Source organism: Ruditapes philippinarum, unplaced genomic scaffold, assembly GCF_026571515.1.
Source record: "Ruditapes philippinarum isolate M1 unplaced genomic scaffold, ASM2657151v2 ctg3713_1_1_1_1, whole genome shotgun sequence".
NCBI classification, from domain to species: domain Eukaryota; kingdom Metazoa; phylum Mollusca; class Bivalvia; order Venerida; family Veneridae; genus Ruditapes; species Ruditapes philippinarum.
The window spans coordinates 23776-40470 of NW_026854834.1; the positions used below are offsets into that span (position 1 = coordinate 23776).

Genomic DNA, 16695 nt, shown 5'->3' on the forward strand with positions numbered 1-16695 from the left:
AACGATTCATTTCGTTCTTTTTATTTACAAGTACATAATAAATTCTTTGTGGAAATTTGTCGACAAGGACCATTCCTAATGGACATATCTTAATAAAAGTTTTGACTGTTTTGAGATGCATTGCATCAAAATGACGTCAGTTACGACGTAACTATCGATGAAAGCCAAATGAGATTTTTCTTATTTACGTCTCTGGTGTTTTTGCCTATCACTCAATTTATAGGCAACCGTCATTTTTTGTTAGTTAGCTACTCAAAGGATTTCAATATATTCTCGCATTATGAGTCATGACGTCATCCTATCTTATGTATAACAAATACATGCGTCAGATGTGATAAAATTTACATCTCTTTTCATTTTTTGAGTTTACACCATATTTTTTCTCCAAGCTTGCATACCTGTGAAAAGAGTAAGAAAAGATATACGGCAAGATTTAAGCACATTTTAAAAGCACGCAACATAAAACTAATATCATGTTCTTCCAAAGGGAGTAAATACTTCGTTAAGTTAATATATCAATGCATTTTTAACATCATTTATAACACATAAAATTCAAAATAAACGAAACAAAGTATCACATACAACGTTTTGAATAAAAGGAGTAATGTATTTAATCATACATAATACAAACTTATTTTATTTCAGTTTAAGTTTTTTTTTCACTGAAATATTTCGCGAAAAAATACTACATGTACTTGTTTTCAAATATCATTTTCAAGGCTTGTTAAAGGAGCGCCACTGAGGTCATAAAAGCCTAAAAATATTAAGTTTGAGAATCTTGCATAGATCAAGTGATACAATTAAAATGGAAATTCCTGCAAATGATAATAAAGAAATATACTCAGAGTTAAAATAGAAATTGATTTTTGCACGATTTTTAGCCTTTTGAAAAGCGTTGCAATTCTTTTAAGATTTTTGGGTCATTTTTGCACAATAAAAAAATACTTATTCTGGGAAAATAGAGTGAGGGAATGAAATGAATTTTTTTCACACAAGTTATTAGTCCGGACATACATCAAATGGTACGCAAGACTCCAAAAATATATCAAGTCCGTTAAAGTTAAAAAACTCCAGTGGATTCTCTTTAAAATTATAAAGTCCATATATTTACGTATAGGGTTTGGCGGTGGTCTCCTTGGATTTACTGAAATGAAAATTATCTTTTTCTGTCAATACAAGTTTGAAAAGGCAAGTCGCGAAATATTAATATTATAATCCTTAAAATAATTCAAAAGCAAACGTTTTTGTCTTATTTAGCACATTAATTAAAGCGGTCTTCAGCTTTTTTAAGGTATAATAATATGTTATTTTAAGACAAATCGTTTCATGTAATTTTCAAATCAAAAGAATTAATGAAAAGAATGGAAACATTTAGGTAATAATTATCAACTTCACAAAGTTTAACCGCCAACGTTTCGAGATGATAAACCCCTTTTTATCAAGGAGTTTCTGTGTATTTTATGAATCACATTTTTATCTTCTTGTCTTAACACTATGTTTTTGCAGTATGAAAGAAATTAATTTGAAAAAGTAATTGTTTTACTAACAAGCAGTGTCTATTCTAGGATTTGAAAAACAGGGGGGATTTTATAAAAAAGTGAGAATTTATTACATTTGTTTACTTTTTTCCTTCTTTTTCTATGTAAAATTTCCCCCCTGCCTCTGAAAAAATAGGGGGGAATTCTCAAAAATAGGGGTGAATACCCCCCCCCCTCCTAGAATAGACACTGAACAAAAAAGAGCTGAAAACCGCTTTAAAGTAAATTCACGTACATTTGACGACATTCTGGAATGAAGATCCCAAGAGAGCTATGTAAGTGAACATTGCTGTAAGTTCATGAGAGCCAATGCTGTACAGAAAGTTTTTTTTTTTTTCAAAACATCTCTCACGACCCCTTAGCACAGACTGAAGCATTAACACATGTCTTGCTTTCATTTTTAATAGCAGTCTTTTTCTTATTGGAAAAATAAAAAATTGCATTCAGCATTTTACAAAAATGTATTTCCTGCGTCCACTTACTTTCAAGTCGGCCCCTTTTGTTCCAAGAAGAGCCCTCTGCGATAGAATCCAATGAATACTTCCTTCTTTTATGGCCAAAACTTTTATGCTTTCGTTTGCAACTAAAAAATACAAGCCAATAATTATGGTCACTAACATACATGATGAGATCATTCAATAATTGAAACAAAAAATTTAAAAAAGGTAAACATTAATGCCTCTTAATTAGAGATAATGGACACGCGTTTAAACATCTCTGATGTCCCTAAATCTTACATAAGTAGTATTAAGTCTCAAAACTATAACCATATTATAACAATCAATTATATTCAAGGACCAGAAAATAGGCAACCCAATCACAACAAAAATGAAATAATTTTGTCTTTTTCGTGTTTTTTTCTTCTTCTTATAAATGTATTACTTTTTTGCTTAATGCACTTTATTGGCATTTCTTTTGTTCTAGATTTGTATCCAAACAATTGTATCAACAAACACAGAACATCGGTATACATGCTTGATTTTGCAGGACTCAATTATTTAAGCTATTCTATATTACGAATGAAGAATATTGTATATATATAATTCTTAGACAAACTTTTCATTTGTTTTACCACAAGGATACAAATGCACCTGGAAATTTCCAAGCTCACGTGATAATCCAAACGGACTACAAACATTAATTACAACGTCCTTGACCATTGAGCGAGTCCTTGGTGCTTGATTATAAATTATATTCCTGTTGAACTTAATAAATAAATAAATAAATAAATGAATAAATAAATAAAAAAACGATCTGAAAATATTTCAAATCTTGTTCAACAATGAAAGATTATATTAGTTGATATTTTAGCCAATGGAAGTTAACGTGGGCAAAATGCCATTAAATACTTACAATGTTCTTTTAAATTGACCACACCCATTTTTTCCATGGCACGTGAAAATGACGTAAGCAAGAACGCCAATACAGACAAGTAGGGCAGCAATACATGCCGACAACCATGCGATATTCTTATTGTCTTCCAGGAAAGAACGATACCTATCCGTGGTGGTTGTCGTACTTGTGGTCGTAGTACCTGATGAATATAGTACATGGTTAGATAATAGCAAACTGCCTTATGGGATATTATTAATTTATTTTTCAATATAAGGCCCGTTTTCACTTCAAAAGTAAGGCTAATATGTTCACCACGACATTAAGAACATAAGATAAGGCCATTATGCAAAAAGTACGGCCTTTATGAGGAGAATCGGCTATTATGAGATTTGAGCATTTTGATTGGCTCTCCAGCTCGGCCATTCTGAATTTGCTTTATTTTTTTCATTGAAAAAAGTCTCGAGTTTTTAACTGCTGCAAGGTAGGTTTCCGAGATGTTTTTAAAACAAGAATCTCATTTGCAATACCTCACAACGGAATTTCACATAAGTTATTTTTGTTCACTAAGTACTTAACATTTTTGGACTATATGTAGTTAATAATATAAAATTGTCAATAATTAAGTGTTTTCATAATGGCTTTGTTATTGGGCTTTAGACTGTCATATTAGCTATTATGAAAACACTTAATTATTAACATGATAATAATAACAAAGTGCATTGTTGGATAATAACTATATATAAGAAATAGAATCATACACTACACGGAGTAAAAACAGAGTAAAAAATGAAAACATGTCTGACAAATATAAACCATAGAAAATAACCATAGCGTTCGACAATAATGAGCACGTGACAACTTACCGGAAATTATTAGGACAACAGACGCTGTATCTGTCCTGGCTCCTATATCTGAAGCCGTAGCTGTAACTGTGACTGAAGTGCCGAATGCTAAATCACTGCCCTGTGGTGTCAAAAGCACTGTTATTTCGCCAGTATTGCTGATGCCAAAATATTCCAAAGACAGGCTACTCTGGTCTAACGTGTACGTTATGACGCCATAAGGACCGGTGTCGGCGTCAGTTGCGGTGACTGTGCCAACGGAGGTGCCGGTTGAGGCATAGTAACTGACGTGGAAACTGTAAGTCGTAGGAGAGAAGACTGGTGGATTGTCGTTAGCATCAGCTGTTAATTTTTACAATAAGACACATTACTAGTATTTCATTGAAACGAAAGAAACAACAACAAAAAACAACAACAACCAAAAAAAAAAAAGATATTGAAATTAAAAAAATAAACGCCTTTTTTAACTATATGCTACAAGAAAAACTATGCGTTATAATGCATTTCTTTTTCAGTACCCTATACAAGGTAACAGGAATATATAAACTAGAGTTATTGCCCAAACAAATGAAAAACAGAGAAGGCCATACCAAACTGATTTCTAATTCTATGGATGTTTTATACATGCAATATGGACAAGCCAGGGAAAAAGTATTAATTTGAAAATCCATTCTCAAAGATGGTATTATGTCTCTGATTATGTTAAATAGTAATTATTACAATAAATGATTTATATAAACCTAACCATGGCTTTTAATACTGGCTCAATTCTGAAATGTGTCCTGCCAATTAATTCTTCCATAGTCTTTTTACATTTTGTTATCAAGTTCTGTGTATTTTTTCATAGTGTAATAATTTCATTATTAAATAACAGGAATAACGAAAGGAAGAAAATTTTATAACTATATATTTTTGTCAATTGTATTTTGCGTGACATGTGTAGAAAAGTAGGTCGCGAAATTACATGACGTTTGTTTGTCCTGCAAATTTTTTACTTCATTTTGTTTTGTTTTAAAATCCTACAAAACAGGCAGGTTGTAATCCAACGATTAGAGCAGTGTTGGTGTCGCCATAGGTAAAAAATAGAAAATACGTACATATTGTTATTGTCAAAATTGCTGTATCTGTAAGGCCCCCGCTATCGGTCACCGTCACTGTACAATTACAATTGGCTGGTAGAGATCCAGAGTCAAGGTCATAGTCGGATTGATAGCTCACTTGCCCGGATGAATCCATGACGAAATATCCGGTATATGCACCGCATTCATTGGACAATGTTTTTGTATCATCGGTGTCAGGGTCGGTTATACCAAATGGCGGCGTTCCTATCACAGTACCAGCCTAGTTGTAGCAGCAAGAAATAAATACACAAGTACGTTTATCAGACTGTTTCATTTATTATTAACATGAGCTTCAGCTAATTTAAAATATATATATATTTTTTTTAAATTACAGATACAGTACTAGATCTATTTAACTTTTCGTTTGTCTATATTCTAAAATTACAATGTTTACGTCATTGCTATCTGAAGACTGAAAATAATAAAAGTGACTATGTATAATATCATTATACAGTCTGTAACGATGAGTCATCACAAAGTTTGTGAAAAAGTTCTAGAATGGTAAACATACATTTCCCTCTGATGTGGAGATTGTATAGCTGGTCTGGCTGAATGAAGGTTCCTCATTTTCATTTATGACTTCAATCGTGAGCGTCTTGGTGTCTGACGTCACAGGATCAGAGACAGTGACGTCAAAAGGAAATGTTGTTGTTCCGATTGTTTCGTAATCAATTGCAGTTAAAATCGATACTAGTCCAGCTAAATCAAAAACATGAAAACCAAGAATATCTTTAAGGTATAAAACAAGTTAAAGTTATATTCTAAACAATCTGATGAAAATCACGCTCGCATTAGGATCTGACGACCACCAATAGGCTGTCACCTTCTCGCGACCTTTCAAACAACTAATCATCGACGGGCTTTTATATACAATGCCGATACCGTTTCTAATTTTAACCGCTGGAAAACCAATACTGAGTAGGAAATTTCGAGAACGAACATGGCATTGTCCATATAGTCAGTAGGTTAACTGGCAAAACAATCTTGCCCATAAACATTGAGTCAATTATTTCCATTTAATTTGTTTCTAATTACTTCAAACATTTATTTCTAACAAAAACAACAACAACAACAATTTGTTTCTACTTCCACGGACAACGATATTTTGATACTTCGTCTAATCTGTAAAGGACGGTTTGATTGCATGGTTAAAATAGCTTTCTCGGGAAATCCGAATTACAATGAAGCCGAAATGAATACGGTAGCAATAAGATCTACATGTAAGAAATAAGTAGATCTGAACTTTAGTCACATTGTATTCTAAATACCAAAACTAATCATTGTTTTTGTCATGGAAATCTTTGAAATAGCCCCTCCATAATGTTATTTATGACAAATAAAAGGTTTCATATCGACTGAAGGACTATGTTTTGTGACATACTTAGTATTGAAATGACAAGAGAAATCGCCATTCACTACTATGCAACACAGAGAGTGTTGAAACTTTTACTATAATGACATTAGTTTTCTTGTCATATGAAATGTGAAATATATTTTGATAATTCATTACTCACTTGATGAAATGCTGAAGTATGTCAGTCCAGTTCCAGATGTAGCCATTGAAAATGTATGAGCCTGAAAAGTGTCACTGTCACTGTAAGAAACGTTGAAAACAACTGTTCCAACAGCCGTGTTTTCCACAACAGTTATCGTCAAGGGGAGATTTGAAATAATAACCGGGTCGTTGATATCTGTCGTAAAATATTGATACATTATAAAGAAACTTTTTAGACATTTAAAGATATAAATTTTGATAATATCCTAACTGGAACATTGGAAAAGAAATACAAAAAGATTGGTCGAACTCATCCGAACTTATACGGTGAGTGTCTTTTCAAGTGTTTTAACCAAATCAAACCTATAGTACATCACTGTACATGTTTATCTTAATAAGTTTGTTATAATATTAAGAAAACCGACAACACAAATTATAAAGACTAAAATAAAAAGAACGTTGCAACACATATATCTAAAGTTAAAAAAAAACTTAAAATCATAATAAATGACAAGATGCTTAAAAGCTTTTTGTCACCTGCTACCGTAATTGTAAGGATTTTTGGACCAACTGTATTTTTTCCATCAGAAACAGTTATATATGCGTCATATCCAACAGTTGTATGTCCTGACATGTCCTCCGTTATCTGTATTTGTCCAGCTGAAATCATCAATAGTATGTTTACAAATAAACAGTAAAATTGTTTCAATATATGAGAACATATTGTACAGCGTGCATATCCAGTAACGCCGAAATGTGTAAATTACTACTAAAGACACGATGGTGACATTTCAACTTAATAAATTCTCGGGTTCATCCTCACGAATTTACAATTTTAACTTCATGAATTTACGATAACAACATACAGAATTCACGAATTTACGGTTTCAACTTCATGAATTCAAGATTCCAATTTCATAATCTGTTATTCACATTAGCATGTATTTTGAAGACATTTAGGACCAGTATTTATAGTATTTATGGTCCGTTGACCGAGACATAACTTGTCTCTCTATGCAATGCTTTTGAACTTCACCAGAGGCTATGAAAAAACTACTGAGCTAGAATACAGAAGGTCGGTGGTTCTACTCAGCTGGTGAAATATTGCATGGAGGACACTAAGTTCTTCCTTTGCTAGTTAAAGCTTGATAATTGCAATATTATTTGATAGTGCCGATGTGACTTCGTATAAACAAATCGACAACAATAACATGAAGAACATATTAAACCCTGTAATGTCCTCTACTATGATAAATTTTGCATAACTAATTATCTGTTAGATATATTATCAAAACATTGAAAAGAATTCTGAATATATCATATGAAATAGCTTACAAGCAAATATTGTGAAGGGACATGGTGAAGGCACACACGTCATTGTAAACGATACGTCATCGATGTCGTAAACAAGTACCGTAAACACATTAGTGCCGATTGTATCTGTTGTTGAAATAGACGTGGAATCTGCAAGGTAAACACATGTTTCTGCATTATCTTTGCTACAGTACATGTTCATTTTTTCTTGTAGGCTAATTTCTCGCAATTGTAAAATTTTAAGGAGTTCTATTTAGGTGCTGCATCTTTATTGTATATTTACTAGATTAGATCTATAATATTTTTTCCTTTACATAGTCACAGACACTTGGGGTTTGGAGCTCAAAACGCCTTTAAAATCCAATTAAATGCATATTTGTCAATTCCAGCACATGTTCTGATCATATATATCAAAAAAACTTAATATAAGCCGTTTTGAAAAAATTTCATATTTCAACATCTATAATAATACACAAGATAAAAATGTTCGCCGGAAAAAATCCGCACCCCTACCGTCATAATCACCATGTATTTTATTCCATTTCCAATATTTTCACATAATCCTTTGGTCTATCAACACAGAAGATATAATTCTTCACGATGATGGTCAATTTTAAACTTCAAAGGTAATATAAACAATGCAACAGCCGAAATAAACATCAAGATTATCGCCGTTTTTCTCCATTGACAAAATCTTTCAAACGTCAAATAATTGAAATTGTTCATGACGGGCAAACTTGCAATTGTGCACAAGATGTCATTGCTAATTTTGCTCTAAATGCGTTTCTTTTACTGAAAACAACGCATTTTAGTCCCTGTTCGGTCATTGTACTCATCACCCAAAACAACTTTGTCGAGTTTCAGGCCTAAACAGAGAGAGCTACAAAGTAACTTATAACAGAACAGTACGTAAAATTCAAACGTGGCCCCAGCTTTGCCGTGTGCAAAATGCGCAGCGCTTTTAAGTTTGGGAACCAAATAATCGGATGGCTTCGTTCATAGCCGACTGTCACGTTTGAATTTATCGAAAGATTTTGTCAATGGAGAAAAACGGCGATAATCTTGATGTTTATTTCGGCTGTTGCATTGTTTACATTACCTTTGAAGTTTAAAATTGACCATCATCGTGAAGAATTATATCTTCTGTGTCGATGGACCAAAGGATTATGTGAAAATATTATAAATGGAATATAATAACATTGATATAACGTGGGTCGGATTTTTTCCGCGGATGAACACTTAAATATTCTGTAAAATTATTATGAGTTGAATAGATAGTTGTTTTTACCAAAAACGGTTAAAATTCAGTTGTTATTTTGTACATCTATGATAAGGGTAAGTTTGAGTTGCATAACAAATATGCATATTTATTTTGGTTTAAAGTAAGTTTGAAGCTTCCAAATAAATCTTTAATAGTCATTTATCTTGTATTTTTCATAGTAGAACAAAAGTCGATACTAGACTAAATGAAATTCTCTTTTTAGTCGCCTTCCCTTCTATTTTTCATAATACTTCATAGAACCGCGTTCGTACAAATAGTCGTGACGTAATAAAGAGAATATTAATTAAACCAAATAAAGCTTGATCGCCTTCTTCTGTAGAACAGTTCGGATGAACACTAACATATACATAGAAAAAATTACTTTGAAGGTTGAGGAAGATAGGTTCCGCATTTTTGACCAAAGATACGATGAAAATATCACTGTCTGTGTATTGTCCGTCCGTACACTCTATTGATAAGGTGTAGGAGTTTGAAGTTGCATAATCAAATCCAGGAGATGCATCACTGCTAATGATTTTGTCTATAAAAGTAAAAGTTTCAAAACGTTCCAAATTAAAATCTATAATAGACACATTATGCCTTAGAAACAAATAATTTTTTACTTCTCGTGGAAGGGTTAACATGTATTTTGTAATGTTTAAATAATGGTTTTAGAGAATAATTGATGCCTGAAGAAAGTGGCGATAAATGTGAAAAAAAATTATCGTCAAAGTAGCAAAATGTAAACAAAGTATTATTTTGACTTTCATACAAATCACTATAACTATATTGCCAAAAAGCGACAGATGAAAAAGATGGTTCAGGTAATTGCCCATAGGGTATCTTTTGGGATACTTTAAAAGTACACCAAAATTAAAAAGCTTTTGAGAATTAAAAATAAAAGCGTTTCTAAGGCATAATAGGCCTTAAACACGTTAATGAAATATATAAGTAAATAATCTATAAAGATCGCAAGTTATGATGACATGTATGTTTAAAAAAGGAAAAGAATATAAAATATTAGCGGGAGTTTATGTTTAGATCTATACTGAGTATGAATTTTGATTTCATTATTTTTATTAATGTTATCATTGTTTATTTGTTTTCTAATTTGTGTTAAAAGTATAACGTTATTTAAAAATATCCATGCACTTTTGAAATAATGAATCGTTTGTTATATCATTATTTTCTGTATTTTAACCATTTATGCGCATGCGTGTCAATAAATTGTTTCGACGACCATTCCATTATTGAAAACTAGATGATTTTTTGTTTTAAAAAATCGAGATATTTACAGACCAGAAAACAACCTTTGAAATACATGTATAAGTAAAATAGAAAATTATGTTTGAATGATAAATGCCTATATATCCAATGTTGAATGGTGCTCCTGCAGGTGTTGTGCTGTCAATAATGCACGTGGTTGTGCTTCCCTCGGGATCGGTGACGTTTACTGTGAATAATGACGTAGCAATCGTTTCGTCCTCGCTTATGGAACTGGTGGCTGGAAGGTTGGTTATAGTTGGAGGCTAATGTAATAAAAAAATATGTTATTTTCCTTAACAACCGGCACGCGCTAAAATGAGTATACACATGATCAAAAGATCAAAATATAAAATTTAAGACAACAAAAGTTTATTAAATACTTTATTATTCACAATGAATGATATGTGACTTTCGTTTCGTATAGTATAGCTGATTAAACTATTTTTCTCAAATTATGTACCCCGTCACTGGCGGATGAAGGACAATTCAAGAAAGCTAAATTTAACTGGTTAAGTTAATACATATTGTGAAGAGACAAAAAAACAATTACTATACTCGTAGTAACGAATTTACAATCAGTAAATTTCCAAAAAGAGCAAATTGAAAGACATGTACCGTTAGAATATGGTAATTATACTGTTTTAAACATTATAATGAGTAAATGAATTTCTGAAAGCTTTTACTTTCTAATATCTAGTCATTTGTTATAATATTGAATTTTCTTTAAAATGTTGTTATCTGAAGACAACATTTAGTTGCAACATATGATTTATGATAATTTTAACATAAATTAATCAAGTTTTTACAATTATTGTTATATTTTAAGTATACATATTTGACAAAATATACGAATACTCAGATTGACTTCTATAGTTTGCACTAACTGTAAAAATAAACTTTAGATTTTTCACCTGTTGAGTTATTGAAACAATTAGCGTGGTGTGGCGATTAGAATGGTCTGTTAACAAATTTAAAGGTCAAGCTGAAAACTCAACTTGCAGCGTAGTAACTTCATCTGAAAGAAAACAAGAGAATGAGCCGCGTCACGACAAAACCAACATAGTGCATTTGCGACCAGCATGGATCAAGACCAGCCTGCGCATCCGCGCAGGCTGGTCTGGATCCATGCTGGTCGCAAACCCATTATGTTGGTTTTGTCATGACACGGCTCAAATGCATACTTCAGAAAAAATCAACATAACTACATTTAGCAGCAACGTATTTACATTTACAGCAACATATTTACATTTAGCAGCAAAATAGTGATTAAGGGCAGCAAAATGAACCCATAATGATAAGGCATAATACATATATTTATACAGAGCTGGAAAATATTGACTTAGGGCAGGAAAAATACCTAGAGAAGAAAGGTATTTAAATATAGCAGCAAAATATTGATTTAGGGCAGCAAAATGTACACATAAAGCATTATACATAAATGTACACAGAGCAGGAAAATAATGACTTAGGGCAGCAAGAAGAAAAAACTAATGGAACAAAATATTAACAAAGAGCAGAAAAATATTTACATTTAGCGGAAGGATACTAAGAATAATATAAACAAAATTGGCTTACACGTTGTTCCATTAAAACTGTAGTCAGAATTGGCGGTCATGATAACGCTGAGGGTGCTAATGTCGTCTGTGTCGACATCTGTGACGCTTACATCATAAACAAATGAACCGGAAGCAGTATTAGCGATTATGTTGACAGTATTTGGCAAATTTGTGAACGATGGCTCGGTATCTAAAATAAATTATTCTGATTAAATAAGCAAAATGAAAGTCCTTGTTACAATTTTTATTATTACAAAACAAAGTCCATATTTAGGCTGCAAGTAACTAAGGGCCATCAGAAAAACACGGACGTTGCAAAAAGCACTTCAGAGCAATACAGTATTAATAAATTAACAGGAAATGTCAGTATGTTTGAATATAAATTATTATAATTCTGCATACAAAAGCGCTCGTAGGTCGTCAAAAAATTTTACATTATTTCAATGTGTTTTGTTATATATTAAAAGGACTCTCAAGTCAGTGTCAGAAATTGTATACAATGATTTTATGGTCGTCAAAAAGGCTCGCTTTGTAACAACATTTTGACATAAATCATATGACAACTCCTGTGAAATCATATATATGTTTTATTTTGATGAAGGCTCCGAGACAACGACATTAGCACGGCCCATCAGATAAAATCATACTAGATCGCCCGCTTAACGCTCGTAGCAATGGCCGACAGAAAAAAGTGCAAACCATGCACATGCAGTCTTAACTTTCGTGAAGTCCCACCATAGACTATGTTTGCCATTTACACTTTAAATTTATTTAATGATGAAACCGGACAGAATCAGTTTTGCAAGTTCTTTAGTTTAAGTATATTTATTTAAGTTCGATTGGCGAAACCGGTTCTTGCAACTTATATAAATCACTTTCGAGTCCGCTTCCTGGAAGAAATATGGTCGTTGCCTAAGTAGGGTTCGAACCAATAATCCTTGGTTGAGAGGCAGACACCTTAACCATATGGCCATCACTCCCCTTTTGTACTGATCTGTTACTACAAACTCTAGAAGGTCCACATCTGAAAACTCAAACGTCGCAGCCGTAGTTACTTCATCTGAAAGAAAACAAGTAAATGAGCCGCGTCACGACAAAACCAACATAGTGCATTTGCGACCAGCATGGATCCAGACCAGCCTGCGCATCCGCGCAGTCTGATCAGGATCCATGCTGTTCGTTTACCAACCCTTTTACAAGTAGAGAAAATAATAGCGAACAGCATGGATCCTGATCAGACTGCGCGGATGCGCAGGCTGGTCTCCATGCCTGTCGCAAACCCATTATGTTGGTTTTCTAATGACACGGTTCAATTGCATACTTCAGAAAAAGGGCAGCAAAATATTGGAATATGAAATAAAACATTAACGTAGAGAAGCCAAGAAAAGACATATAACAGCAATATATTGACTTACAGCAGCAACATATTTACATTTAGCAGCAACATAATTACATTTAGCAGCAACGTATTTACTTTTACAGCAACATAATTACATTTAGCAGCAACGTAATTACATTTAGCAGCAACGTATTTACTTTTACAGCAACATAATTACATTTAGCAGCAACGTAATTACATTTAGCAGCAACGTATTTACTTTTACAGCAACATAATTACATTTAGCAGCAACGTAATTACATTTAGCAGCAACGTATTAACATTTACAGCAACATAATTACATTTAGCAGCAACGTATTTACATTTATCAGCAACGTATTTACATTTACAGCAATATATTTACATTTAGCAGCAAAATAGTGATTAAGTGCAGCAAAATGAACCCATAAGGCATAATACATATATTTATAGATTGACTTAGGGCAGGAAAAATACCTAGAGAAGAAAGGTATTTAAATAAAGCAGCAAAATATTGATTTAGGGCAGCAAAATGTACACATACAGCATTATACATAAATGTACACAGAGCAGGAAAATATTGACTTAGGGCAGCAAGAAGAAAAACTACGGGAACAAAATATCAAAAAAGAGCAGAAAAATATTTACATTTAGCAGAAAGATACTAAGAATAATATAAACAAAATTGGCTTACACGTTGTTACATCAAAACTGTAGTCAGAATTGGCGGTCATGATAACGCTGAGGGTGCTTATGTCGTCTGTGTCGACATCTGTGACGCTTACATCATAAACAAATGAACCGGAAGCAGTATTAGCGATTATGTTGACAGTATTTGGCAAATTTGTGAACGATGGCTCGGTATCTAAAATAGATTATTCTGATTACATAAGCAAAATGAAAGTCCTTGTTACAATTTTCATAATTATAAAACAAAGTCCATATTCAGGCTGTAAGTAATTAAGGGCCATCATAAAAACACGGACGTTGCAAAAAGCACTTCAGAGCAATACAGTATTAATAAATTAACAGGAAATGTCAGTATGTTTGAATATAAATTATTATAATTCTGCATACAAAAGCGCTCGTAGGTCGTCAAAATATTTTACATTATTTCAATGTGTTTTGTTATATATTAAAAGGACTCTCAAGTCAGTGTCATGAAATTGTATACAATGATTTTATGGTCGTCAAAAAGGCTCGCTTTGTAACAACATTTTCACATAAATCATATGACAACTCCTGTGAAATCATATATATGTTTTATTTTGATGAAGGCTCCGAGACAACAACATTAGCACGGCCCATCAGATAAAATCATACTAGATCGCCCGCTTAACGCTCGTAGCAATGGCCGACAGAAAAAAGTGCAAACCATGCACATGCAGTCTTAACTTTCGTGAAGTCCTACCATAGACTATGTTTGCCATTTACACTTTAAATTTATTTAATGATGAAACCGGACAGAATCAGTTTTGCAAGTTCTTTAGTTTAAGCATATTTATTTAAGTTCGATTGCGAAACAGGTTCTTGCAACTTATATAAATCACTTTCGAGTCCGCTTCCTGGAAGAAATATGGTCGTTGCCTAAGTAGGGTTCGAACCAATAATCCTTGGGTTGAGAGGCAGACACCTTAACCATATGGCCATCACTCCCCTTTTGTATGTAATGTATACCACTTCTTTACATTAAAAAGTGCAATAAACCTTTCAGCATAATCTTTATGCTTTACTTCAACTCACTGTCTCGTACTCCCATCTTTATTGCATACGTTCGGTCATTTTCTACGTTCGATCCGGACCAGTCTAGGGTAGCTCCCTCAGAAGGTGAGGTCAAGGTCATCATCAAGTTATTATCTTTTTCACCACCACCTTTCTTGTAAGTTATCAAATCATATCCTTCACTCCACCTTTAAAATCATACAAGATACATTACTCAGTCTCAACAATTTCACGCATTACCCTTCACTGTTATAATTTGCAAGATCTATTTTTCCATCTTTAAATTGTGAGATCCATTACTTCACTTTTAAAATCAGCAAGGTCCATAACTTAATCTTAAAATTCTGCACTATCAATTATAATGATATCAGATGTGACATCAAGGGTGTAATAACAAACGCGTAAAAAAGTACCTCTCTATTACAAAAATACAATATAATTATTCTTTTCTATTCCCTTTATATTAGATCATAGACTATCAATAGTACTTGCGTTGCTGTAGAATTTTTCAAAGTTTATCGTTCAATTTGAATGAAATCAACCATCAATCAATCAATCAATCAATCGTACCTACATTATTACGTACATAAGTATGCGCCTAAACTAGAACCGTCTATTATCATATAACAATGCACACAATATTTAAATCGTAGTTTGAAAATATAATGATCTTGCTCAACAGTTTACATATCTATATCTTGTAATATTTTTTTTACAAACAATGGACTGCTCGGTTCGATTCTAAATGTCCCCTAGTGCTTTGTCCTTTATCTATGATCCCATTCAAAAAACATTTAACAATTCATTTAACTATAGATTTTGTATATGTGCCTTGTATTAATGTGTATTGTATTTAATGTTATATATTTGTACCCGTTTTGCATGTATTGACAAAGGCAATATTTTGCCAATTTGCAAATAACATTTTTGAACTTTAATATTCTTTCAAAATGGGGTAACTATAGAATGTATGAAAATAATTAAAAAGTTGAAAATAATTTAATCAACGAAAATATTTACATACCAACCATATTTATCTCCAGACTTGACAGTAATTCTCTCTGATTGACCAATGTTCACTGAATCTGTGCCATCTGTTGCTAAATAAATATCCCATATGATTAGTGTCACCATAAATTGAACCTTCTCAAAAGTGATAATATTTATAATAAGATATTGATTGTAATGATTTTATAAACAATTTCAGAGGTGATAAAAATTGCTGTTGCGCATTATTTGGTGGCCGTTTTACGTTATGTTTTAGTTTTGCTTTTTCGTCACTAAAATGCGGACACACGAACGCCAAAATGTGACCGTTTTCCTTCAATTCTTTTGGGGGTTTAATTGTTTTGCTTTTTTTAGAAAAAGGGACGACAAAATTAAACAAAATGCGACATATGAACAGTGTCGTGTTTTCGACTTTTATTTTGCCATATCCTCATTTTCGCATATTTACTCTCTTTTTTGTATATTTCCGCATTTTCGCATTTGTTGTGTTTTCGCTTACTCGCATCTTCGCATTTCGGTAACGCATGTGAAGATCTGTTTCACGTATGCCATATGATTCAGTTCGTAGACTTTTTAATTTCTCATCTTTTCGTGTTTTTATACTTTTCGGATTTTGTGGCGAAAGACGCGAAAATCAGCCACCATTCTTTTATTATATTACACTGTAACAATTTCCTGAAACAGATTTAATTTGTAATGGATACCTACATACAGTCATTGAGTTCTGTCCAACAAGTTCCATTGTGGAACTACCGGCAGTGACTGGTCTCCAAACCTGGAAATAAACCGTTCTAGTGCCGGAAACGTTGTAAAATCGAGCCTCCCATTTGTCCACGACTCCACAACAGTCAAAGTCAATAATGTATTTATCGTCGCTCAT

The 16695-nt window shown here is 32.8% G+C and overlaps 1 protein-coding gene across 1 annotated transcript; it reads right to left on the bottom strand.

Moving 5' to 3' along the window:
- LOC132741225 (cadherin-23-like) lies at positions 1-16695 on the bottom strand. Its single transcript, XM_060729353.1, has 17 exons — positions 16524-16695; positions 15832-15907; positions 14829-14995; positions 13780-13950; positions 12604-12788; positions 10270-10435; positions 9289-9486; positions 7667-7795; positions 6869-6991; positions 6351-6527; positions 5348-5535; positions 4813-5056; positions 3737-4057; positions 2892-3072; positions 2021-2121; positions 1112-1144; positions 1-398 (listed from the first exon to the last, which is right to left on the bottom strand). Exons 1-17 carry the CDS (start codon positions 16693-16695, stop codon positions 367-369), a joined length of 2664 nt encoding a protein of 887 aa, XP_060585336.1. The 3' UTR covers positions 1-366.